The sequence below is a fragment of the Silurus meridionalis genome, chromosome 26, assembly GCF_014805685.1.
Source record: "Silurus meridionalis isolate SWU-2019-XX chromosome 26, ASM1480568v1, whole genome shotgun sequence".
NCBI classification, from domain to species: Eukaryota; Metazoa; Chordata; class Actinopteri; order Siluriformes; family Siluridae; genus Silurus; species Silurus meridionalis.
In genome coordinates, this window is record NC_060909.1 from 7,273,792 (window position 1) to 7,301,286 (window position 27,495).

The 27,495-nt window shown below is 38.9% G+C and overlaps 1 protein-coding gene across 1 annotated transcript in view; it reads right to left on the reverse strand.

Annotated features, from left to right (window-relative positions):
- lgr4 (leucine-rich repeat containing G protein-coupled receptor 4) overlaps positions 1 to 18,887 on the reverse strand; it is an 80,553-nt gene extending 61,666 nt beyond the window's left edge. Inside the window, exon 1 of the mRNA XM_046840440.1 lies at positions 18,137 to 18,887. Coding sequence (XP_046696396.1) covers positions 18,137 to 18,327 — 191 coding nt within the window. The 5' untranslated portion in view covers positions 18,328 to 18,887. The remainder of the gene's footprint in view (positions 1 to 18,136) is intronic.
- Between the last annotated feature and the right edge of the window lie 8,608 nt (positions 18,888 to 27,495).

Consider the following 27,495-nt stretch of genomic DNA (forward strand, 5'->3'; position numbering starts at 1 on the left):
CCTCTCACACACCGATACCAGCATCCGCAGTTATACCCCAAATCCCAGCATGATGAGTCATCAGTTAATCGGAAATCCAGAGTGCAGTCTTGAGATGTCAAACAAAGAATTGACACAAACTGCCTTCACAAAGTTTGTAGCACAAAGATCTCATGGCACTTTACAGTGTGCTGAAGTGATGCTCATGCTTTCCAAAGATTGCAAAAAAAACACACACACTTCTTCTTGAACAAAAGCAAAGAAAGAAAGAAAGAAAGAAAGAAAGAAAGAAAGAAAGAAAGAAAGAAAGAAAGAAGTTTGAAGCACACAACTGTATGGTTGCATTACATTTTTCCCTTCACTTGAATTAGGAGACATGAACCTGCTCCAGCGTGACAATGAACCTGTGCACAAAGCAAGCGCCAATAAAGTGTCCACAGTCTTTTGGATAAAGTGTATGTGTCACGCCAACACACATAAAGTTCAGAGACTGAAGTGGTGGAAACAGGAAAGATTTAAAAAAAAAAAATATTTTATTTGTTTTGATTTTTTTTAGTACAACTTCATGCATTGCTGCATTTAATACAAATAATCTTAAATCTTGATACGTAACACTTGGGAGCATTTCACTAATACAGTAAAAAAAAAAAAACAGTCAAAACCGAGACATGTCAAGAAACAAGGACACCAACTGAACTGAATGGTTTGAATCGGATCTGAATTGAGTCGTATCGCTGGTTAAACATCCCACCGGATCGCTGTGGAGTCGAAAAAATATTGAATCGTCATTTCTGTATATATCACATGTGCTGTATTGAGGTGCAGATGTTTATAGCCATAAACACGACCCCAAGTGTGTTATGTTCAAATGGAAGTCAACTAACCTACTGGAGAGTACAACCAAATGAGCAATCGATTTTAAAAGTGCTGTTCTTACACCACATTCGACACATTTCTCCATTTCGCCATTAAATCTGACTGGTAAAGTTTGTCACAATTCCACTAAGGTGAGGTCAAGACTTTGCAGTCACCTGTAGCAGGGTTTCTGCAGGTTTCACCGAGTCAAATCTAAGACTTTTTATGACCATTAGGAAAAAAATCTCACATCATTTAAAAAAACACACGCAAATATGTTGTTAGCAACTGACTTTAACCAAGCTCCATATTCATTTTTTTCCAGTCAAATATCGCAAAACTTGCACTTCCCTAAAATCTGTACCAATAACAAAGAGCTGATTCAATGTGTGATCTCATTTGTAGTCGTAATACAGCGAATTAGATTTAGACTAGTGAAAGAAAGAATATCTGAAAATGATCACCTTTTTAAAATAATTTCAGACCTAAAATCCACCTTGGAAACCCTGTTTCTGAAGAAAGTGCTGGAGTCAACAGTGTGAAATAATGGAGAGTGTGTTCGAGAAGTGAAGAAAAGAGTGCAGGCAGGGTGGAGTGGGTGGAGAAGAGTGATAGCAGGAGTGATTTGTGATAGAAGAGTATCTGTGAGAGTGAAAGGGAAAGTTTATAGGACTGTGGTGAGACCTGAGATGTTGTATGGTTTAGAGACAGTGGCATTGAGTAAAAGACAGGAGGTGGAGCTGGAGGTAGCAGAGCTGAAGATGTTGAGATGTTCGTTGGGAGTGACGACGATGGACAGGATTAGAAATGAGTTTATTAGAGGGACAGCGCATGTAGGACGTTTTGGTGACAAGGTGAGGGAGAAGAGATTGAGATGGTTTGGACATGTGCAGAGGAGGGACATAAGGTATATTGGTAGGAGAATGCTGAGGATGGAGTCACCAGGAAGGAGGAAAAGAGGAAGGCCAAGGAGGTTTATGGATGTGGTGAGGGAAGACATGCAGGTAGTTGAATTGAAAAAGGCAGATGTAGAGGACAGGGGGGTATGGATGATCGACGGTGATGACCCCTAACGGGAGCAGCCGAAAGAAGAAGAAGAAGATGGCAGAGGCTAGCAGCCAAATCCCACCATAATGAGTCATCAGTTAATCGGAAATCCAGATTGCAGTCTTGAAATGTTAAGCAGCATGAAATCACTGGGGTGTATAAATGTGTCGCACAGTATGAGAAGAGCTCACGGTCAAACAAAGAATTGGCACAAACTGCCCTCACAAAGTTTGTAGCACAAAAATCTCTTGTCACTTTACAGTGTGCTGAAGACTTTCAATACCTGATGCTCATGCTTTTGAAAAATTGCAAAAAAACACAATTAAATTTCTTCCTGAACAAAAGCAAAGAAAGAAAGAAAGAAAGAAAGAAAGAAAGAAAGAAAGAAAGAAAGAAAGAAAGAAAGAAAGAAAGAAAGAAAGAAAAGACCACAGTCTACTCAGTCACTCATCCACTAAGCAAAAGGAAATAAAAAAAAAATGACCACCCACATGTGTAATCTGTTTGTCCTGGGCACCCGGGCTAATGATTTATCCGCCCTCGTGCAACGATGTGTATAGAGAGCCGGAAAGCAGAAGGGTGTACGTGGAATTCTGGGTAATAAAAAAACTTGTGCCCATAATCAAATTAATTTTACACTGAAAACACTGAGATTTTCATATACGTAAATAATCATAACTAAAACTTTCAAGCATGGCTTTACCAATGGTTAAAGTTTTAACCACTCATAACTCAAGTAACTCACACACACACACACACACACACACACACACACGTTCAGTCTGTCAGTCTTCTTTAGGAAGCTCAGGAAAGATGAGGCATGAAAGTTAAATAAACCGCACACTGGAAACCTGAAATGAGTGAGTGGAAGAAATAGATGAACTGGGAGTGAATGTTTATTTAACTGTGTGTCTTTCAATGTAGTTGAAATAAATTCAATGCACATGCACACACACGCACACATACACACATACACACACACACACAGGGATGGATGCGAGAGGTCTTGGGAGTTGCTGTGTTTCGTGCCATGATAGGGTGCACTGTGGTCAGAAGTCACTTGGGACCATATACAGTGGACTGACAGGAAATGCCAGACAAGTGGCACTATGTACGACCACACACACACACACACACACACACACACACACACACACACACACACATATACATACATATAAAATTGCACAGGAAGTGGAGAGGGGGGGCTATATTAAACAGAGCCTTAAAAAAATCCAGGAAGACCACCTCTACATCTCCCCAAAAAACAACCCTCCACTGTATACACACACACACACACACACACACACACACACACACACACACACACACACACACACACACACACACACTCCGTTTACAGAAAGGGTAGAGGTGCCATATAAACAGAACCTTGTTGAAAGCAAAGGGAAGCAAAAGCTCCCAATCTATAAAGACCCAAATGTCCACACATACACACACACACACACACACACACACACACACACACACACATACACGGGGTTGAGAAAATCCTTGACCGCTCCAGCACACAGCACATGCAGCGTCCTGTAGCAATGTCTGGGTCGTGGAGACTCTGTGTCCCCAGCAGGCCACTCTGCTAAACACTGATCGCTCAGCCGTGCACACTAAAGAGACATTTCCGACTCAAATCACTGTTATTTCCCACTTTAATGAAGCACTGTCGCAGGAACCAAGCTGGCTGCACAAACACAGTGTTTCTTAGGCCTATTTCCTCTACCTGTTCCTCAAAATACCTCCAGCATGTGTTTATAAAAAAAAAAAAAAAAGACATTATACATTATACAGACAAACGTTTGCGCGTTAGATCGGCGTGTGCTTTTTAAACGTCCCATTCCACATTCAATAATAATATAATAATAGCTTATCATAACCTCCATTCTTCTGGGAAGATGGTCCACTAGAGTTTGGAGTGTGCTGGTGGAGATTTGTGTTCATTCTCTTTACCATCCGGAGGCATTCTGAGGATGCTCCAGCCCCAGTCACGTCCCACCTTATGAAGATTGTGGACCTTTAAAGAAGTAGATGCCGACCCCGCAAACATCCCGAACCATCTAGAGACGTACCAGCGCCAATTGGATCCCACTTCATGTGGGAACACTGGACCTCTTTGAGTGTTTAAAGGCTCTGGCTGGAGAAGCTGGTGTTGGATCCGTGATGATCGCAAATTTTGAGCTATTTTATGAGTTGCTTAGTAGCTCCTAGTTTTATAACCACAAATAACTGTATAAGACTGTAGAAAGAACATTACTTATAATCTTACACTCCAGTGCTCATGTTAGTTCTCACTCTCCAGTGTTCTGTATTGTTTAAAGATTTATGATCATACTCTTGATGTCACCCTAATGAGGGGTTCCCATTTTGTCTCTCAAGGTTTCTTCCTCATAACATCTAAGGGAGTTTTTCCTTGCCACAGTCGCCATGGCTGCTCATCAGAGATAAATACACACCGTTCACCATAACTCTTAAAATTCTATAAAGCTGCTTTGAGACAATGTTGTGAAAAGCGCTTTAGAAATAAACTTGACTTGACTTGATTCAGCTACAATGGTGTTAGTAAAGTGTCATGCTGGAGCAGGTTTGGGTCTCCTAGTACAAATGAAGGGAAAATGTAATGCTAATGTGTCCCTTCAACACACACATGGCTGGAAGAATTAGGTGTCCCAATACTTTGTCCATGTAGTGTATAGCATATTGCACTGCAGGTAGTGGCTTGGTGGTCAAGGTATTGGACTCCAGATCAGAAGGTCAAATCCGAGCAACACCAAGCTGCAACTGCTGGGCCCTTGGACAAGGCCCTTGACCCTCAAATGCTCATGTGTAAGTCGTCTTGGATAAGGGTGTCTGCCAAATGGGGTAAATGTAAAATGCTTTGTGAGTGAGAGCCTCCTGAGGCAATAAAAGCATCTATAAAGTGACTGGTCAAAAAATACAGTCATTAATTTTTTATATTCATTGACTGAACCTATTACCCACTGAACCGAGTGCATCAATCTAATGCAGTAAGTTGAGGTCCAAACATTCGTGCTGTTAACGAATACCTCCTGCTTTGAGAGTTGAACGGTGCTGTGGTATGAATGCGAGTAAATGAAAGCGTACAAGGCCTGGTTTATCCAGACTGCTGAATTTCTCGTTTTCCGTTGTGTTCGATCGTCAATCACAAAGGTGTAACTGATTAGGAGGCGGCTCTCATACTCTTATCGAGTGCATGTGAGCACTTGGTGCTGGGACGCTGGACTTGTGCAACAGCTAGGAGAACGACGACACTGCGGAGATTTATCGGGGTGTATCGTGACTGCCGTTAAGCTTTTAAGCCGAAGAAAGGCCGGCGTTCCTATGGTGATGACGAAATACTCGGACCGGGAGGAATTCCTAGGAAATCCTTCCCGATGGATAAGACGAGTGGACGTCACGGCTCGGTGTGAGTTTGGGAAAGAAACACGACATCAGAAACACAGCAAAATTAATCTTTTCCAGACGCTGCCTGTCTCACACTGGAGATTTATTATCGAATACCTGAACCAAAAGGGGATCACACTGACACTGTAACAGCTGTGATTAACGGTTTAGGCTTATATCCTAAGAACTGTCAAGGCCAGGCCCATTACAATGCTGACGACATGTCAGGGTGTTAGAACAGCCTGCAGGCTCACTTAAACACCAAATCGTCCAGTAATCCGCTCTACACCCTGCACTACACACGGCCTCAGTGTGGCTGTTTGGTACCAGCAGAGAAAACAGACGGTTTACTACTCATACTTGTAGTCTCTTTGACCCTGTCGCAGATCTACTCATTAGAGCACATTTTCCCATGAAGCAGAAAATAATCCTTGTACACACATATGGCAAATTTTTGAAAAATGGATGCTGTTCATCATCACTGCTTCACATCAGACTAATAAGAATGTGGATACCTGTCCTTGATGAACAGCCCATTTAAAATGTATTCCTGTTGTTGTTCTTTACAATAAGCTCCACTCCTCTGGGAAGGCTTCAACTACATTTTGGAGTGTGGCTGAGAGGTTTTGAGACATTAGTAAAGTGAGACCCTGATGTTGTACATGGAGGTTTGGGGTGTAAACAGTTCATCCCAAAGGTGTTCAATGGGGTTGAGGTCAGGGCTCTGTGTAGGACACTCAAGTTCTTATACTCCAGGCATGTCTTCATGGAGCTAGCTGTCATGCTGGTGCAGGTGTTTGTAAATCTTAGTTTCAGTAAAGGGAAACTGAAATCCTAAAGGATACAAAGTCTTTCTTAATGACAACATGTTGGGGGTAAGGTGTGAGGGGGTGTCACCAAAGCATTGTTGTTTTCAGTGCCCGCGCGACAGGAATCTCGTGCCGATAATTAAGTTTCGAAGATCAATTTAACGACTGCTCTGCATCTCTACTTATATTCCCGTGTTGCATCATTGACCAGTTTAAATAGTTCAGAAGAGCTGCACAGAGGGATTCAGTACAAGTACAGAGCTGTCAGTGTTGCTATCAGGAAAAATATATATATACACACACACACACGTACCATTCCTACCATTCACCATTTAGTCCCGAATGCTGACATAATAAGCTACAATAGGTTATAATAAGCTGTTATAGGGTTTTAGTAAAGTCAAGTAGGATGTAGGGTGAGAAGGCCTGGGGTGCAGTCAGCATTCCAATTCATCCCAAAGCTGTTCAATAGGGTTGAGGTCAGAGCTCTATAGTAGGCCACTCAAGATCTTCCACTTCAACCCCTACAAATATATATATTCATAGAGCTGGAACAGGTTTGGTTGGGGTAAAAGTGTGGAGAACAACAACACATGTCTGGAAAAGTCAGGCGTCCCAATACTTTTGTCCATATAGTCTATACACAAAATAACAACAAAATATTTAAACCTGCATTATATCAAAGCTGATCGTTGTTGAAAAATTCGTTATTACTATTCATGTTCAAATTAATATCAAAATTGATAACCAATTTCTTGTAAATCAAACTGAACTGAACAAATGAACCAAGACATTATGACAAAGAAAGTAGGCATCTAAGTATTTCACAATATGCCAGGTTTAGCTAATCAACTTCCAAACAAGAAAATGGCTTTATTAAATATCTGCTTCGTGATTTATGGCCGTTTCGATGTACGTCGTGGTCTGTTATGCCCAGACAGTTATGCACCACGCCTCATTTTTTATATACTGTATATATATATATATATATATTTTTTTTTATTACAACCCATATGGCTGGCATCCACAAAAATGCTGATTGCACAGTGGCTGTTTTCCATAATTTATCACACTGGAAGCATTTAGAGGTTAACATAGAGATAAAAGTACTCCAGAGATCATTAAAAAATCTTCTGTTTTATATCTAGACCTCTATTGACATTTATTCTTCCTTAATATGTCAGTATGACCAGTTTTATAAGGCAATTTCCAAAAGAAAAAAAAGTCGTTCAAAAATACACTACACTATTGTGTCTCTCGCAGACCTCACAGATGTTTCTGCTTACAAATGACCATCACAGAAAAAAAAGTAATAACTCAAGAATCTGAGTAATTATAAAATCCAATTTCACATTTTTATTAAACTCTGGGATTTGGGGTGCATGAGGGAAAAAAAAACATTAGATCATTTTGAACATTTTACTGCAGTTGCTAACAAAACCATCCAAAAAACACCCTGAGAATGTCTTGCCAATGTAAAAAAAAAAAAAAAAAAACTCTGGGCAAACTCTAATGAGTCCTGCAATTAAACTTTATAAACAATTAAAGTAATCTCAACAAATGGCTTTTATAAGGGGGGTTGAAAATGGATTTAAAAGGTAAAAAGTGCAGATGTAATTGCTCTGGAGATTTACAGGAAAAAAAAAAAAAAAAAAAAAAAGATTACAATAACTGGCAGGCGATAAAGGCTCAAATATCAGACCAGGGACCACACTTAATCGTATTCTCTCCAGATTTTCTCCCTCAACGATCAGCATCTCTTGTCTCATGACTTATTCTCGTGCTGTTGCGCTAAGGGAGGACGAGTGTGAATGGAAGTGAGAAGTGTTGTCCAGCTGCAACGTTTTACAAATATATATATATGACTGGTCTTAAGAGGCTGTCAAAATGATACAAAAAAAAGAGAAAACCACTGCCAAAGAACAAAGCCAGGACAACAGTATACTAGTTTAGATATGCTCATATTCCTCTTCCATGTTCTAATTATCACCCCAAACATGCAGAAGTCTTCATTTAGTAAAGCTGTTCCACTATTAGTAATTTCCCATAGAACCTATATTGTTCATTTGCTGTATTGATGAACTTCTCTGTTCTGAGGAGCTCTGAGTGCTCTTATTAGGTGAAGCAGTCACTGTCTATGCTACTGTAACTCATATATCTTAGAGTTGGTATTACTGTTAGTTCCAATATATCGACTCCTGACCATAAGATTCGTATGAGCTTTTTGAACGTCCTATTCCACATCTTGTTTCTACTTGCTGTTATAATAAGCTCCACTCTTCTGAGAAGTTGTTCCAGTAGATTTTGGAGAGAGCTTGTGGAGATTTGTGCTCATTCAGCCACAAGTGCATTAGTAAACTTTTCTGATGCAGGTGAGGTGAGAAGGACTGGGGTGCAGTCAGCGTTCCAATTCATCCCGAAGGTGTTCAATAGGGTTAAGATCAGAGCAGGAGATCTTCCACTCCATCTCATATGAACTATATCTGCATGGAGCTCGCTTTGTGCACAGGGACATTGTCATGCTGGAACAAGTTTGGGTCTCTTAGTTCAAGTAAACGGGAAAATGTAATGGTATCGCATCCAATGATATTCTACACAACTGTGTGCCTCTAACTTTGTGGTAACAGTTTGCTTTTGTCCGGATGTGTGTTGCGTATTAAAGATGGAACCCAAGAGACAAACATTTAACATTTTCCCCAAACCTTTCATTAACTTTGTCACCTGACAAAACCAAACCATCCTATCAAACTGACATGTGACAAACAATAAAGGGGGAAAAATGCTGCTCATGGATCAATGCTGCTGCATCACGGAGTACTCCGAGGACAGCGCTATCTACCTTCTTTCTCATACATGAGCTTAGAGATGCCTGTGACATGAGAGAGAGGGAGGGAGGGAGAGAGATGAAGAGGGGGGGTAGAGAGAGAGAGAGAGAGAGAGAGAGAGAGAGAGAGAGAGAGAGAGACAGACAGAGAGAGACAGAGAAAGACAGAGAATGCTTCTCCCAGCCTGACCAATTTTGCTCCCTTGGCCCTGAGCCACAGATGGCTGTGGCTTAGTTGGGATTTGAAATCACACTTTCCCAACAATAGGACGTTTGTTTTTGTTGCACAACTCAAGAGCCTGACTGTAATGTTGTTTTTTCTTTCATGCTATTACATGGCTGTAATTACATTTATTCATCCTTAGCAGTCGCCTGTTCAGGGTTGCAGTGGTTTCAATTAGGCTACTAGTTTGTTCAGGAATTTACTTTACAAATAATATAATCTCATTTAGTTAGAAAATGTTGCAGGCATGTACAAACATACAAAAGTAACTGCAAAATAAAGGGGCAGTGCCTCTCATTTCGGCCACGCCCACTTCTGGCATCGTGTTAAACCTGTTAAAGTGCTACAAAGTGCCTAATCAGTGTGATCCAGATCTGCCTTTTATTTCCCTTAAAATCAAGTTATAATAAGATATTCCTCAGTTCAACATTACCCTTTTTCTAAACTCAATTCAACTGAACCATACATGTTTGAGACAAGTATTTAAAAAATCTTTCATGCAGGGTAAATAGTATGCAGCACATCAATCCAAATTCTCAGAATCTTTCATATTCCCAACGGCAGAAATGCCACTATGTGTACGTTTCCTATACCTCTATACTGGTGCAGATGTTGATCTATACCAAAAGGGGGTTTTGTGTGTAATACAAGCTTTTACAGATAATAAAACAATGCTTTAATAAAATACTGAAGGCAAAAAAAAAAATTACATACCAAGTTTACCAGATATACCAGATTAAGTCTGATTACGGTTCTATAACAGCAGTTTTGAGTGCATGGCAAATCATGAGTATATTATAACGTGCTCGTTATCAAGGGTCGACTGATTTTATCGATACCGATAGCTAGGTTGGATCGTACTTGCCGACAAACAAACTATAGTTTTTAAAATGGACACTTGATAAAAAATAAAGAAATCTAACACTATATGTAAAGTAGTACTGAAATCTATTAGAAAGAAAAAATAAACAGTACTGAATCTTAAAAATGTGAAACGTGAAATAAATATGAATAATTATATTAATAAATATGGAAGAAAGTAAGAGACATGCATTGGACAAAAAGCACTGCAAATAAATAAAAACAGTTACATCCAAAATAAAAAAAATTTAAAAAAACACTTTAAATAAACAGCAGAAGTGTCAGTAATTCACCTCTAAAGGCTGCTCTCATACTATATAACACAACCCGGAAAAACTATCGGTATGGATTTTTGAAGAAAGTCCATTAAAATGCAGCACCGATGACTCGGTCAACCTCTGCTTGTTATTGTAATTGCTTCTATGATAAAAGCTTTCTGTAGTAACAGAGACATGTATGGCCACGTAATGAAAATTTAGTAATACTAAGTAGAAAAAAAGAAGAAGAAGCAGAAGAATCATGGTGAGTTTTTTATTTATTTATTTACCCTTTATAGATGGAGACTCCAGTGTCGGTGCTCTGTAAAGGCTCAGAGATGTTTACAAGCCTGTTATAAAATTGCTCACTATATTTATCTTTCATCCCAAACAAGCATATCCCTCCTTCCAACACCATGCCTGGGAGACAACTTGGCTGAAACACCTGAACTCTAGTCATAGGCAACATGACTGACAAGTACAGACACCTCTTGTCCTGACTAGTTGGATGTTGGTGGTCCATGTTATTTGTTTTTCTCTTCCTATTTGCAGAGAATGGGGCACCACCATGAGCATTGTTTATCCTCTAAGTAGCTCTTTTGTCAACAACTGATGGAAAGTAATTCGAAAAAAGTCCTTACTTAAAAAAATCCCTGCTACCCCTACCATTAAAATATGAACCCAAAGAATACAGCCACTCCAGGACATTTAAAGCAGATAGTGATATATTACACACATTTTCCAGTATTTTAACTGTGGAGATCAAACCAGGGTCTGGAAAAACACCACCGCAGGTGACCGATGCTTGGACCCATTCCGAACTTTGTGTGAGATCAATAAAACACCTTTAAAGCCTGGTAAAAAACCCAAGCCTAAGATTTGATCAAACTGGATAGAAACCCTCATTCCTGACTTTCAGACTCGGTCGTATCACAGCTCCTGTAAGCACTATTAAAAGTGCATTAGTGCGGCCCGCGTGGTTTTCTGTTTCAGCTGTGATTCATGTACAAACACACTTTTGTCCCCATGTCGTATGTGGAAAGCTCCTTAAAAGCCTTGTGGAAACCTCGAGGTGTGTGTTCTGTCTGGCTCGACACGAGCGTCACGTCTCATACCTTGGCCTTTATGACACGGCACAGCGTGGCGCCTACGTTCGCTTAACAAGACACAAAGGCGCATTCCTTACTCTGGATGAGGAATCGCTTAAGTGAGTCTGAAACAAGGGGCTCCTAATGGCGCGTGGACGACTGCTGAGGGAGGGGACGTCTCCGCTTCGTGCGCACATACGCGGCGTGGCGAGTCAGAGATGCGCTAAGATGGACGAGACGGAATTTTAAAAAACGCCACGCCATCAAAGTGGTGAGGGTCAAACAGCTTGAAATCGAAGTCGAGCACTATAACAATATAATTCAAGCAATCTTGGTGCTAATCGCCTTGGAAAAGACTCCGGTGTGTCTGTATCAGGGAATCTCCATAGATCGTGTACTGAATGCACAATGCATGCATTGTACACGTTATCTGCAAAGGGTAGGTTGCACATGCGCCACAATAGGTTATAGCCTCGTTTTTTTTCCTTTATTGCAGTTCAAGGTCAAGGTTTTGGATTGTGTGCCGAGGTGACGGCTGTGCTCCTATTATTTGCTCCTTGAGCTGGGGTTTTGCGTCAGTGAGCCGCCGTTGCCGCCCCGCCTCGCCGCAGTGGATCATTAACCTGAGGCGTTGTGCAACGGCCTGTTGAAACTGTGCAAACTTTAAAAACCACACAAGCCTTAGAGCTGCTATCTGCACAGGAAGGGATAATCATCAACCAGATACACAATATGCACGTCTCTCTTTATTTCCCCTCTCCTTGATTCTCTTTCCATAAGACTGATTTTGTCCTTTTTTTATATTTCTATATTTATCTATAATTTCCCCTCTGATCATCTTTAGTTGTCTCTCCGTCTATGCAAGGACAGACACAGAGGCGGCCACAGAATGTGATTCGGGGCAGAGACACAGAGGGGTGCCCTACTATTATCAATTACATAAATAAATACCAAAAATGCAATAAGGCATGCAGCGCTGTGCTGCGCTGTGAGCCGGCTGTGCGCCAGGGCATTTCTCGGATCATGACAAACCCTGCCATTCAAGCCTTGACTGGTACAGACTGACAGTTAAGCAATACTGTAAGCGTTTTTTTTCTTTCATTTTTATGGCTGTTATGTCATTTTTAATCAGCCCCATTAATCCTGCTCTATAGATTTTCATAATCATATCAAGACGGGTGTCAATAACTGGACACAACTATATTAGACTCAGTATTGAGTCACTTTCACACATAGGAGCAAATTATAGTCAGTCAATTTGCATGCATACGTTTATTCAGGATGTTGGGGGGAAAAAACTTCATTTAATTCCATTCAACTTAATTTTATTTGTATAAGGCTTTTGCCAATAGATACTGTCAAAGCAGATAAACAAATACAGACAGAAAATTTGTCCCAATAAGTTTAGCCCTAAATATTCATACCAAATGAGCAAGCCAGAGATGATTATGGAACGGAGAAACTCCCTGAGATGATCTTCTCCTTTAAATGTTAAACTATGCTGAAATAAGCAGAACAGTTCATATCTTTAGAAAATTTTATATTACATGTAAAAAAACACACACACACACACACACACACACACACACACACACACTTACAGTCACATCTGTATTACCCGAATGGGGTCTATTTATTTACATTTTTCCATTTATTTAATACATTTTATTTGTGCCAATTTCATTGATTACTTAATTTAATCAATATAATAAAAAAGTGCATTAATTTAATTGAGTCTATTTTATTTTGATAAAATATTATAAAATAGTATTTTATATATTTTTTAACCAAGCAGACGTTTTATTTAAAATCGGTTTAAAAATGTCAACTGTTCAAATGTTGATGATCACAAATACCAATAATAATATCATTAATAATAATAAACTGCGTTAATATGATTTGCATTTCTTCCACCTAACTGTACCGAAATTGAACCAGAGGTTGGAAGGATCTGCTTAAGGGTCCGAAGAGTGGCAGCTCGGCGATACCGGGGCCTGAGCCCCTGACCTTCCGATCAGTAACCCAGAGCCTTAAATGTAAATTCTGAACCCTAACTGAGTCAAATCAATACTATAGAGTTAATTCGACAGAAACAAAGTAAATTCACTATTACAAAGGTTAATTCTAGACTTTCTAGACTAATTCAACACTATAGAATTCAGTCAAGACTCTACCAGAAGGAAATCACATGCATTACCTCACCAGTATATTAAGATTTCATTTACCACTACAGAGTTTATGTATAAAAAGCATCCGATCGATTGTGCTTCAATTGTGCTCTATCCATCATTCATTTTCATACTTTGACTTCAACTTCGTACTTGAGCATGTATTGTCAATATACGGCCACAGTTTACAGCCTGTTGGCTATTATTCACGAAAGCAAACACTGTCCAAGTCTGCTCTCAGGAATGTTAGAGTGGTTACGCTAGTGTGCCAGGCCCAGGTGAATGTGGAAGTGGATCAGACAGATTTTCCTGGTGTCTGCACAGGTCATGCGAGTGCACGGCCGTCCCGTATCACGCTGCTATATCTAAGATGGTCACTGCCTGGGTGAGTGTTAACACTCCGGCTTTATTTCTGGCCTTATCACTTCCGCAAACTGGACTTGGCCTGGCGTTGGGTTACACTCTGCTGCTCGGCTAAAGATATTTCTAGAGCTACGGCGAACTGCTTTTCAAACCCGCCAGGCTGGGAAAGATGGAGTGCAGAACTACTTCGAGGAAGTGGAGTGGGGAGGTAATAAAGAGAAGTGGGCTTAGTGAGGAGGGGCTTCAGTGATATACAACCTCTGGCCTGACAGGACAGAAGTGTGTGAGTCAAGAGTTATTTAGTAACTCAAATGCTGCTATTGACACACAACTTTTAGTTTTCACAGCAACAATAACTGATAAGCCAGTGTGTAGTTGTAAGTGTGGAATTTGTTTTTCTGCATAACAAATAAATACAATTATAATTCTGTTGAATTCCTTAAATGTGATTGGTTACAATTCCAATATCTAATACAGGTTCACACAATGGTGATTCTAAGGCAATGTTTATTTACAATTCATGAGAATCAATAAAAAAGTTTTCCACCACAGAAAAGTCTTCAGGAAAAACACAGCACATTTCTGGGTTGGCTTTTTTCAATTTTCTGTAATATGAATATGAAAACTTCCTTTTCCTTTTTTCTCATCTAGATAAGAGAAAACAAAAGAACATGCTGAGTATGCTGATCATTAGTGTTTTATTCTTTATATAATACTATGACTTGGGTTTTTCACACAGCTTTATCCACTTTTTATTTTTGAGAAAAGTGTAGATTTTGAAAAAATATGTATTTTTCTACAGCCTGAACAAGTAAAATCGGGTGGACTGATCCAGGGAATCATTTTTATCCACTGCGTAATTGATGTCAAATTATTTTTAAGACTAGAATCCAGTCACATCACCATTTCACATCTGTCTAAAACAAAAACAAAAACTGCATAAATGATAACCAGTTGCATCAAAAGACTGCTGTTACTTTTTAACAAGCTGTATATATACTGTATATATTTACTTATATCTGCATATCAATCACTAACTCATCCACTCCCACTATGCACTCGGTTATAAAGAGGTTATGAACCTAAGCTGTAGTTAGTTATTCTAGACTTTATTAACTTTTTTTGATAAAGAATACTTTTATCAAATCTTTTACCAGCAATAAACTCAACATTATATAAAATTTACATGAGTCTTGTATAACCTCAACACCCCACAATGCAACAGTCCACTCCGGCCCGAGTGTGTGGAATGCTCTGGAAAAAAACTGACTGAGAGTCGGTCTGAGGCACATAAAAAGCCCTGTCTAGGGTTGCCCAAGTTCAGCAGCCAGTCTGAGAGGTGTTTAATAAAGCGGGAATAGCACTGCACACTTTACTCCACCCCCTACACACACACACACACACACACACACACACACACACACACACACACACACACACACACACACACCATGCACTACATAGGGAAATGGCTGTTTGGGCTAGTTATTGGTCAGAGTAGTCACTCGTTCCAATTTATGTCTAAAGAAAACAATGGTCCCGTCACAGAAACATGGCATGGGTCTACACGCTGCACTACATGTAAGAGATGCTCGGCTTAGACTTAGAGTTTTAGAATTAACACTGGTTTTCATGTTAACACCATTATGCTAAAAACCATGGAAGTTAATTTGGGATTATAGAGTTAATCTGAAACTGTGACAGAGTAAATTCACCACTATAGAGTTAGTTTGACATGCAACAGTTATTTTCTTAGTATAATTTATTTGACACTGTTATACAGTTAATTCTCTAGTATAGAATGAATTGGAAACTGTAAAATTATTCACCACTAAATATCATTTCAACTGTGTTAATTCACCTGTCTCCAGGTTTAATTTACCACTGTAGAGTTAATTCAGGACTGCGAGAGTCCTGGATAATTCAGGACTGTAACAGTTACTTATCACTATAAAGTTAATTCAGGACTGTAACAGTTACTCATCACTATAGAGATAATTCAGGACTGTAACAGTTACTGATCACTATAGAGTTAATTTCAGACTGTAACAGTTACTCATCACTATAGAGTTAATTCAGGACTGTAACAGTTACTGATCACTATAGAGTTAATTTAGGACTGTAACAGTTACTGATCACTATAGCGTTAATTCAGGACTGTAACAGTTACTCATCACTATAGTGTTAATTCAGGACTGTAACAGTTACTCATCACTATAGAGTTAATTTAGGACTGTAACAGTTACTCATCACTATAGAGCTAATGCAGGACTGTAACAGTTACTGATCACTATAGCGTTAATTCAGGACTGTAACAGTTACTCATCACTATAGCGTTAATTCAGGACTGTAACAGTTACTCATCGCTATAGAGTTAATTTAGGACTGTAACAGTTACTCATCACTATAGAGTTAATTTAGAACTGTAACAGTTACTGATCACTATAGAGTTAATTTAGGACTGTAACAGTTACTGATCACTATAGCGTTAATTCAGGACTGTAACAGTTACTCATCACTATAGTGTTAATTCAGGACTGTAACAGTTACTGATCACTTTAGAGTAAATTCAGGACTGTAACAGTTACTCATCACTATAGAGCTAATGCAGGACTGTAACAGTTACTGATCACTATAGCGTTAATTCAGGACTGTAACAGTTACTGATCACTATAGCGTTAATTCAGGACTGTAACAGTTACTCATCACTATAGAGTTAATTTAGGACTGTAACAGTTACTCATCACTATAGAGTTAATTTGGAACTGTAACAGTTACTGATCACTTTAGAGTAAATTCAGGACTGTAACAGTTACTCATCACTATAGAGTTAATTCAGGACTGTAACAGTTACTCATCACTATAGAGCTAATGCAGGACTGTAACAGTTACTCATCACTACAGAGTAAATGCAGGACTGTAACCGTTACTCATCACTATAAAGTTAATTTAGGACTGTAACAGTTACTCATCACTATAGAGATAATTCAGGACTGTAACAGTTACTCATCACTACAGAGTAAATGCAGGACTGTAAAAGTTACTCATCACTACAGAGTAAATTCAGGACTGTAACAGTTACTCATCACTATAGAGATCATTCAGGACTGTAACAGTTACTCATCACTATAAGGATAATTTAGGACTGTAACAGTTACTCATCACTATAGAGTAAATTCAGGACTGTAACAGTTACTCATCACTATAGAGCTAATGCAGGACTGTAACAGTTACTGATCACTATAGCGTTAATTTAGGACTGTAACAGTTACTCATCACTATAGCGTTAATTCAGGACTGTAACAGTTACTCATCACTATAGAGTTAATTTAGGACTGTAACAGTTACTCATCACTATAGAGTTAATTTAGAACTGTAACAGTTACTGATCACTTTAGAGTAAATTCAGGACTGTAACAGTTACTCATCACTATAGAGTAAATGCAGGACTGTAACAGTCACTGATCACTATAGCGTTAATTCAGGACTGTAACAGTTACTCATCACTATAGAGTTAATTTAGGACTGTAACAGTTACTCATCACTATAGAGTTAATTTAGAACTGTAACAGTTACTGATCACTTTAGAGTAAATTTAGGACTGTAACAGTTACTCATCACTATAGAGTTAATTTAGAACTGTAACAGTTACTGATCACTTTAGAGTAAATTCAGGACTGTAACAGTTACTCATCACTATAGAGTTAATTCAGGACTGTAACAGTTACTCATCACTATAGAGCTAATGCAGGACTGTAACAGTTACTCGTCACTACAGAGTAAATGCAGGACTGTAACCGTTACTCATCACTATAAAGTTAATTTAGGACTGTAACAGTTACTCATCACTATAGAGATAATTCAGGACTGTAACAGTTACTCATCACTACAGAGTAAATGCAGGACTGTAAAAGTTACTCATCACTACAGAGTAAATTCAGGACTGTAACAGTTACTCATCACTATAGAGATCATTCAGGACTGTAACAGTTACTCATCACTATAGAGATCATTCAGGACTGTAACAGTTACTCATCACTATAGAGTAAATTCAGGACTGTAACAGTTACTGATCACTACAGCGTGGGATTTTTTTTCACCTCACTGCAACCCTGTACGTGTAAAAACATTCCTTATACTTCACATTTACTACACGAGCTGCCCTGAAAAACAGCGTGCCCTGAAAAACAGCGTGCCCGAGCCCGATGGCGCATATTGAAGCGGTTGAAGAAGAAGACTCACAGGTAGTAGGTGAAGGCGCTGAGGCCGCTCGGCACGGAGCTCAGTCCTCTCCCGGAGCAGTCGGCGCCTCCGTCTCCGTCGCAGCGGCACGCGGGCGCGCACACGGCCGGAGTGGAAGCTGCCTGAGCCGCGGCGCCGCGCACACACAAGCCGAGAAAGAGGATCCGGACGGCAAGCGGTGGCATCATCATGTGTGTGTGTGTGTGTGTGTGTGTGTTTATTCGTGTTTATTTAACCAGGTCCGGAAAACCAAACCGCTACCGCTGCAGTCTTCTCCACGCTTCCTGCGTACGGTTTATGATGTTGTAGAGTTCAATCTGCGGGCGAGTTAACAGACACGAAAGTAAGCAGCGTCTTTGTTTATCGGTGCATGTCGCGGGTTAAACCGAGCGCTCGCCTCGCACCCACAGCAGGGCCGGTGAGCGGGCGTTCGTGCCGCGCAGCCTCGAATCCCGAACGGCCACACAAACACACCTTTCCCCCGTAGTGTTTTTTTTCCGCTTTTGTTTCTCCAACTAAAACAAGACCGCACACCGCGCTGCTCCTCCCGAACCTCCGCCGAACAACAAGGTGACAAAACGACGCGAATGAAAAGAAAAAGAAACAAACAAATAAACAAACAGATTAAAAAAAAGCGCGCTGTTTCCGCAGGGTTTCCTCCGGTTCGCGTAGAAAAACACAGTCGCGCGATATCCGACCTTCGGCTCGTGCAGCTCCCGCGATCCTGCCCCGCGTTCTGCCCGGGACAGTCAGCTACGCACGAGCTGCTGAATATGCTAATTAGATGCTGAATATTCATGACTTTTTGGCTTGGCTATTAGTTGGAGAGGAGGGAAGGAGGGAAGGTCCAACCGCGAGTAGCGTCCCGCTGTGTCCTGTTGTCTCCTCTGGTGTCCTCTGATGTCCTGCTAAGCTGAACAGAAGATAATGAAAAAAACAAAAAAAAACACACACTGCTTACATTTTTACTAGACACCTACAGTGGATATAAGAAAGAAACTCTAATTTCACTGTGTATTGCTTCAGCTATATGGTTGAAACGACAATAAAAGCTTATTGACTTGACTTGAGTTTGCATATGCTTTTTACAATATGAAAATTATTCATAAATAATAATAATAATAACCACAACAACAGAAATTGAACCCTAATTATTTGGTAAATCCACTATAGAGTCCATTCAAGACTGTATTACTGAGTTACAGAGTTACTCATCATTATAGAGCAGACGCCATCATGCATTTCACACTCAGGCCTTCAGTGATGCCCTGCCTGCATCAGTCCACCTCTTAATACCATCATTATGACACCAGAGCTATAAAAACCATCAATATTATACAGAAATGAAGAATAACAGAGCGCTGCATCACAAACAGGTATCTCATGCGGTGAGAATGAATGCCATTACAAAAGCAAGAAACCCAGTCAACACAATTCCACAAGACTCTTTTCACTTTTTTACTAATTCTCCAGGAAATAAAAAAAATGGTACTGTTTCATAAAAAAAAGCTTAACAAATGTTTTAAACTGTTTTGGCTGTGAAAATGATTGGACGCCTTCTAAATCGGCCAAAATCACAATCTGATTGTTAAAGCAACAATTTCAAGCAACATATAGTTTATGCTAAAAGAGCCCACAGGTGCTGATGTTGACGTCTTATGGCTGATACATACCTTTGAAAACATGTGATGTGATGGTTGAAATCTAATTGGAAAGAACCTCTAACTTAAACGTACTTCTTGCAGCAGCGCATCTGAGCAAAAAGCTATAAAATGAAGAGAATAGACTATTTTGAATAATTCAATACATGGTCAAAAATATGTGTAGGTTAGTGATTCTGATAGAGTTTAGGTCAGCAGAGATGGTCTTGCTAAACCTGACAGCCTACCACTGCTACAGAGTTCATTCAAAACTGTGACACTTTCTCATCTCTATAAAGTTCATTCTAATTAGTGGCGGGCGGTCAGGACCAGCAAAGTCTTCTCTGCTGGCCTAAACACTATCAGAAACACTGACCTACATTTACAACCTAAATTCTAATATTTGTTCCAAGAAACTGTATTTTTTATTCCCAACAGTTTATTCTCTTCATTTCGTAGCGTTTCTCTTGGCTGCACTGCTTCCAGTACGTGTATGTGGATCTAATCTGCCCAGGGCTTTCAAATCTGTTCTTATGGCGTTTTTTACCATTGTCTCCTTAATAAATAGCTCTGTTTCTTTAACCAATCAGATTTCATATTCTCCTCACAGGGCAGATAGCTGGCCCAGAATAGCCTCAGCATTTTTCTGTCCACTGATTGGTTGGTCAGAGGGAAACTGTTACAGCCAAGTTCGACTGGCAAAACACATGTGTAGCTCTGCACATATTAATACATCAGAGTTAGACTCTTTTATGCCTACGGAGGTGGAAAAATTGATTTGGTCTGGGACATACTTAAAAATACATTTTCCAGAAAAGCTAGACATCATGAGGAGGTCGGCCAACCCTGAAGCTAGCTAGCTTGTCTCAGGCCGGGAAAGGGTTTGTTCACCACTTCCAGACCAGTGAATACGAGCGGTACCACTGGAATACAGCCTCTGAGGAGCGGTGCAAATTATGAGTCTGCATCTCTGGTGAGTAGGTTGTATTTTATTTAGATTTTAAATTTTTTGTCATGTTATTAGATAATAAAAACATATATCAGTTATTATATATTGATTCTGAACTGCTCCAGATGATGTAGGTGCACAGTTGCGGTTGTAGTGAAGAAGTTTGGAGTTGTCTTAACTGGGTTTCGGAACTTAACTGGGTAATTGAACACGCTGTTAAATTACGTTTTTCTATAGTATTGATGATTTCTATAATTGCAACATGATAGTGGTGATATTAAGAGGTGGATTACATTGGTGTACACAGGTGTGAATAAGTGTGTGTTTGCGTGGATGTGGCATCCTGGGTCCATTCCTTCCTTACACCCAGTTTTTCCAGGATCCACAGCCACACTGTCCAGGACACAGTGTCCACCGGATAGAAACATGAATTACATTCTGTTTGCAAAATTTCTAGCATGTCTAGACCTCAAAACCAGTTTAAACCAGTTTTGGGTGTGTTCTTTCAGTGCTCTGTGTGTAAATGTAATATTGCATGTCTAAATTCATAGGTGTAGGTGTTCATAAAACATTGCACACGTTCATTCCATCTCGCTGATTGAGGTCATACGTTTGATCATAAAAGTGCATTTTTCCCTGAATGAGCAAATTAATTCTAGAGTTAATTCAAAACTGTGGCAGAATTACTAATCACTAATTATTTAATATAGTTAAATAGCTATTTCACATATTTGACATATAATAATGACTGAACATAAAGAAATGAACTAGTTCAAATGTTTATGCATGCACATGATTTATAATTCTATGTGCAAGGGATTCGCATCTCCATAAGTGAGGCCGATGCGATTTGCATCTCGATGCATAGCCAATTATACGAATAAAGGTACAAATGAAGCAGCTACTGAGGCATTGCGATACGATATGATTCACCCATATTATGATGCAGTGTAATTTTATTTGTGATTCTACACAATGTGATTCAATGCAATAAAATGCAATGGGAAAAAATGATGCCATGCAATTCAATATGGTTTAGATTGTTTACTTATATTTCTTTGGTTCAGACAACAAATCATATCTTTATTTAAATGGCTTTTAACACATGGCCCATTTGTAGTGCAAAAATAAACAAATAAATAAAAGATTAAATAAAACCAGTCATTTTTTTCCTCTTCTATCTCCAGGAAGAAGAAACTCTACCTCTGCTATGTTAATCTATACTCTATGTGACTCTCAGGACACGCCTCAGTCTGCTGTGATACATGTTCATGTAGCAGCAGTGGTGTTGAGCGAACGTGTTCGAAAAACAATTTAGCGAGGAGAAATCAATCTACGTATAAAGTATTGGTCACAAATTATCAGTCACTTTCTAAATAATAAAAGTATACCGCATATATACAAATGCAAATATGTTTTAAACGATACTTTGCGATGCAAATGCCAACTTGTATCCAATGCACACTTTTTAAAATCAATGCATCACATCATTAGGTTTTATGCCGGTGCACCAATGAAAATCAATAAATCTAACCATCCCTATTGTGTGCTAATACCTGAATGGTCATTAACTGGTTTTATGCTTTGTGGTAACAGTTCACGAGTCCCTTGTTTGTCCCGAGCCGTTCCCATTCTTCTTCAGAAAAACACTCCAGGAATTGCACATTATCTGGTTTTTGAGTATTTTCTGCATATGTAATCCCTGTTATGAAGCAGCTATATTATTATGAGTTTTTTCCCATACTTGAATTCACACAACTTTTACAACTAATACAGCTATTACAAATATTATTTGATTCTTAATAAGACAACATGGTACATTAAGAGCTGGGGTGTAAACTTTTGAACAGACAGAGTAAATTTTTATTATTTTGTTATGTGGGAAATGCAATATTAACTTTCGTAGCTAATATAATGAAAAATATTTGCAAATGAAGTCATTCTAATTTACACTCCGGCTGTTGCCCTCGTAAGGATTAATGACTAGAACTGAATTATTATTATATGTAAATGCAATATGTAAATATGTAAATTATTATGTGAAATAACATCTTTAGGACAAAATGCCATTTTTTTATGATCCCTATTTTGTATCATTACCATCAGTTGTGCAGTATTCAATGAGATGATCTCTTACAGTGGTTACTAAACCCCTACACCTGTGAGAAATGTGAGGTATTATTTCATTTCTCTCATATATATTATCTTCATCACAAACAGGCTTCACGTTGTACAGGATACACACATGGCATCGTGAATGTGTTTTAAATCTAAAAAGGATTAGCGGTTTATTTTGGAGCTTGGATATGTTCTTTGTAAAGCTGGGATACAGATGTCTTATATTGGCTTTATTATGAATGGATCACCATTTTAGAAGCTTGCAATTTTCTGCTTCTATATTATGAAGTAACTAACAATAACTTTCATTAGCTAAGATGACAGGAGAATATTTCATAGAAATCTCAAACGTATGCAGCAAATTGAATCTAAGGTAATTTAATAAACTAATAATGCATTTAAAAAATGTATTCTTCTTTCAGTTAAAGACAACTCCTCACAAGTTTGCTATAATCTGATATAAATGGGGCCTGAAATTTTGTTTTATTCTGTAATGAGCTTCATCCTTTTCAATGCCCAGAATGCATTTATACACACAAACAAAGAAGAGCACATTATACAATAAAAGTGCAATGCATAATGACAGACATTAGATCTAAAGGTTTGGGGGTTTTAACACTTTAAAAATAAAAGTAAATAAAAAAGAGGATGCCTGTTATATCCCCAAATCATTCGATTATTACCCCATTGATAGTAACCTAATTCCAGTGTCACATAATGAAATTATGGAAAACTCATGAGTGCTTATGAGTTATAAAGGCCCAGTTTAAATATTATACTACACTTTTTTTTTAAATCTGTATTACTCCCAGTTCTGCCATGTGAAGACTGCATTTTGTTTCTTCGGCATGAAATACAGTACATTGGCACTGAACTGGAAAAGGTTTGTGGACATCTGACCATTAGAGTTATATGAGATGAGATAATAACCTCCACTCTTCTGGGAAGATGTTCCAATAGATTTTGGAGTGCACTTATGGAGATTGGTGCTAATTTAGCCACAAGGGCATTAGAAAGTCAAATACTGACGCAGGTGAGGTGAGGAGGTCTGGGGTGCAGTCGGTGTTCCATTCATCATAAAATTATTCAGACGGGTTGAGATCAGAGATCTATAGCAGGCCATTTGAGATCTTCCTCTACAACTCATGTAAACCATATCTTCATAGAGCTGGCTTTGTGTACAGGGGCTTTTGTCATGCTGGAACAGGTTTGGGTCTCCTAGTTCAAGTGAAGGGAAAATTTTATTCTGCCACATCCAAAGACTTCTAACAGTTAACAATTGTGTGTTTCAAATTTTGTGGTAACAGTTTGGAGAGAACCACTTACAACTGGAAAAGTCTTGTGTCCCATTACTTTTGTCCATATAGTTTACTTCTGAACAAACCAGCGCTGGAGTTATTTAGATTTAGATTTAGGTTACTCGAGCTCTTTTCATTCCAGTGTTACTGTCTGTGTTAACTTTAAAAGCCTTCAAGAAGCTACACACACACACACACACACACACACACACACACACACGTAGACACACACAGACAAACACGCTCCAATGTAGCACTTCAGGGATTAAGTATTCTGACTCAGACACGGACATGCCAGAGAAAGAGAGAGAGAGAGAGAGAGAGAGAGAGAGAGAGCGATGAAGAGAGAGAGCGAGAGGGAGAAAGAGAGAGAGAGAGAGAGAGAGAGAGAGAGAGAGAGCTTAATGTTTGGCCAGTTTGCTTCTTAGCAGTAAAATCTTCCATATATGTCACATCACTTTGATACAGTCACTGCTCCATTGACGTCAGGTTTATCTAAACGAGCTAAAGCTTGCTTTTACAGACACATATTTGTCTAGACCTTGCAGCATTATCTTATCTTTCACTGCTATGCCCTGCTCTTTGATTATCATATCGAATTTGACTGTTATTTTTCCACTGTAGGCTTTTAAATCCCATTTCTTGCTCCACACAGGCCCTTTAGTGGCAGATTAATGTCTGGAGGAGGAATGGTATTGTATTTAGTTTCTGCTTCAAGAAGGAAGCTCCATTTTTTTAGTCAGCTGCTCAAGCAATAGGTGACTTAGTATCCTACAAATTTCTAAACTAACGTAACGTTCGCCAGTTGTCTACTCTACTAAGCATTGCAGTTACGTTGACCTTTTTTTGTTTCCCTGAGCTACACGCCCAACTTGTCATCACATTACTCCAGTCTTAATGCGAATAACGATTCGCGATGTGCTCGTAAGCCAAGACAGGGAAACCGGACATGTGGGATTCATTTCCAGCAGCAGTGGCAGCTCCGTTCACTTTCAGTCTTTAGGCCTCTGTCCAATCTGTAGCCTCAGTGTGTTGAGCCTCATAAACTGCCAAGTGTTCCTCAGGACAGGAAGGGCCCGTGAGGCAACAGGGTTTCATGCAAATGTCATTTGCATAAGCAGCAGTGGAGGGGAGCAGTGAAAAAGCCACTTGTGCTGCTTGTTTTGATAGACGGCTGTGTGTAAGAGGAAAAGAACACATTTGAATGGCACATCAAGATCCCCGTACAGACGCTGACTATCAAGACGGCGTTATCAAAGTTGTGTGTGTACCCGCTCATGTGTGAGTGCGTGTGCGTGAGACAAAAAGGGACAGGAGCAAGAAGGGGTCACAGGGGCATGTATTTCTTAATACATATAAGTGTGTGTTTGTGTTTTATAGACCAGTTCAACCAGCTGAGTGATGTTCGTCTTAATTTAATGTTAATGATTCATTGGAAAGGTGTTTATATTGTTTGTGAATATGTAGTTGGTTAAAACTTGTTTACCCAGACATCACGTAAACCTTTTTCTCAAAACAGTTGCTGTCTTTTCCTGCAATTATAAATACAATTACAACATTTTTACAGATATAATTACAGATTAGTATTAACAGCTATATATTCATCCAGCACAATGTATTGTTTGTTGACTAGGATTTAATTGTACTGTTGTTACTGGATGTCAAGTTTAAATGCAAATATTCACTGAAATAAAAAAAAAAAAAAAAAAAAATGTAATAATTAAATATGATTGGTCAAAATGCCTTACTATAGTTTCTATATTAATTTACACAGGTACTTGTAAGGTGCACATCCTACGTAAACAAAATGCTTTTTTTTTTATTTTTTAAATTCACAAAAATGAAAAAAATCAATGGTAACATTTCCTGGTTATGTTTATTTCACATTCATGGAAGGAGTCTCCAGTGTCAGCATATGTCCATACCAATTAGTATTTTTTTCTCTGTGGGAAAGTCTTCAGGTTACAGGATTTTTTTTTGCTTTCGAGTTTTGACAAGCTGCAATTTCTTTGTCTTGAAAACAACTACATAGAAGGAAAAACAGGAACTAGCTTGTCTCAAAACATTAATTGTATAAAAAATATGATTAATGGTGCTTCACTTCAGTCCGTATCACACCACTGAGTCATTGACTAGTTTCCAATAACACTTTGGTGTATAATCCTCATTTTCTAATTCTAGTGGATTAACTGAACATTGATGTTGTGATTGGATTTCATTTTATTTCATACAAATTATGTGATTAAAACATGAACATTTTCGCTAATCCTTAATCTCTGAATGATCTGCACTGTATAGTAAACAAACACACACAAAAATCCTGACTCAATTTCGAATGTTTCAAATGTTTTACATATTTTACAAAAGAATTATTAAACTTAATAATTTTAAATACTTGAGGAAATTTAAGGTTGGGCATTTGTATATTTATACTTACACTACATGGACAAAAGTATTGGGACACCTTAATTTCCCGCCATATGTTGTTCTTCCCCAAATTGTCACCACAAAATTGTCACCACACAATTGTATAGGAAGTCTTTGGATGTGTCAGTGTTCAATTCTCCCTTCACTTCAACCTGTTCCAGCATGACAATCTATTAAGTAAGAAGTAACAATCCATAAGTAAGCTCCATGAAGATATGCTATTAATGAGTTGTACTGGAAGATCTTATGTGGTCTGCTATAAAGCTCTGACTTTAACCCTATTTAACACCTTTTTTGGATGAATAACAACGCTGAGTCCACCCCAGGCCTCATCACCTCACCTAAATCAGTACCAGACCCTTGTGGCTGAATGAGCACAAATCTCCACAAGCACACTCCAAAATATAGTGGAACATCTTCACAGAAGAGTGGCAAATGGAAAGTAAACGCTGAAAGGAATGTCAAAACACATGTAAATCTTATGGTCAGGTCTCCACAAATTGTTGTCCGTACAATGTTCTTGTTTCCCTCCATTTTATTTGATTACTAAATAAACCCTTTACAAATTCATGTTTGCTCTTAGTAGCGCTTTTCATTAACCCTAATATTTCTTCGTTTCTCTCTGTGTGCCTTTCGGTTTTAAGGTGTGACATTAGATTCCGGTGGACACTCGGCCGTGTAGTGATTATATCACTATCAGCTCCTTTAGCAGCTCTGTGCTTGGACTGAATTCTCAGTTCCTTGTAAACAGCTTTGGATAAAAGCCTATCTCACAAGGAATTAATACAACTGTAATGTAAATGTTTATTCACTGAAAAGAATACGTCTGCATTCACACTTGATCTACAAAAGCAAAGGCGGTGCAGACACTATTCAAAGAATTTACCTAAACACAAAAAGAATGAAAATACGATTCCTACGCACCCA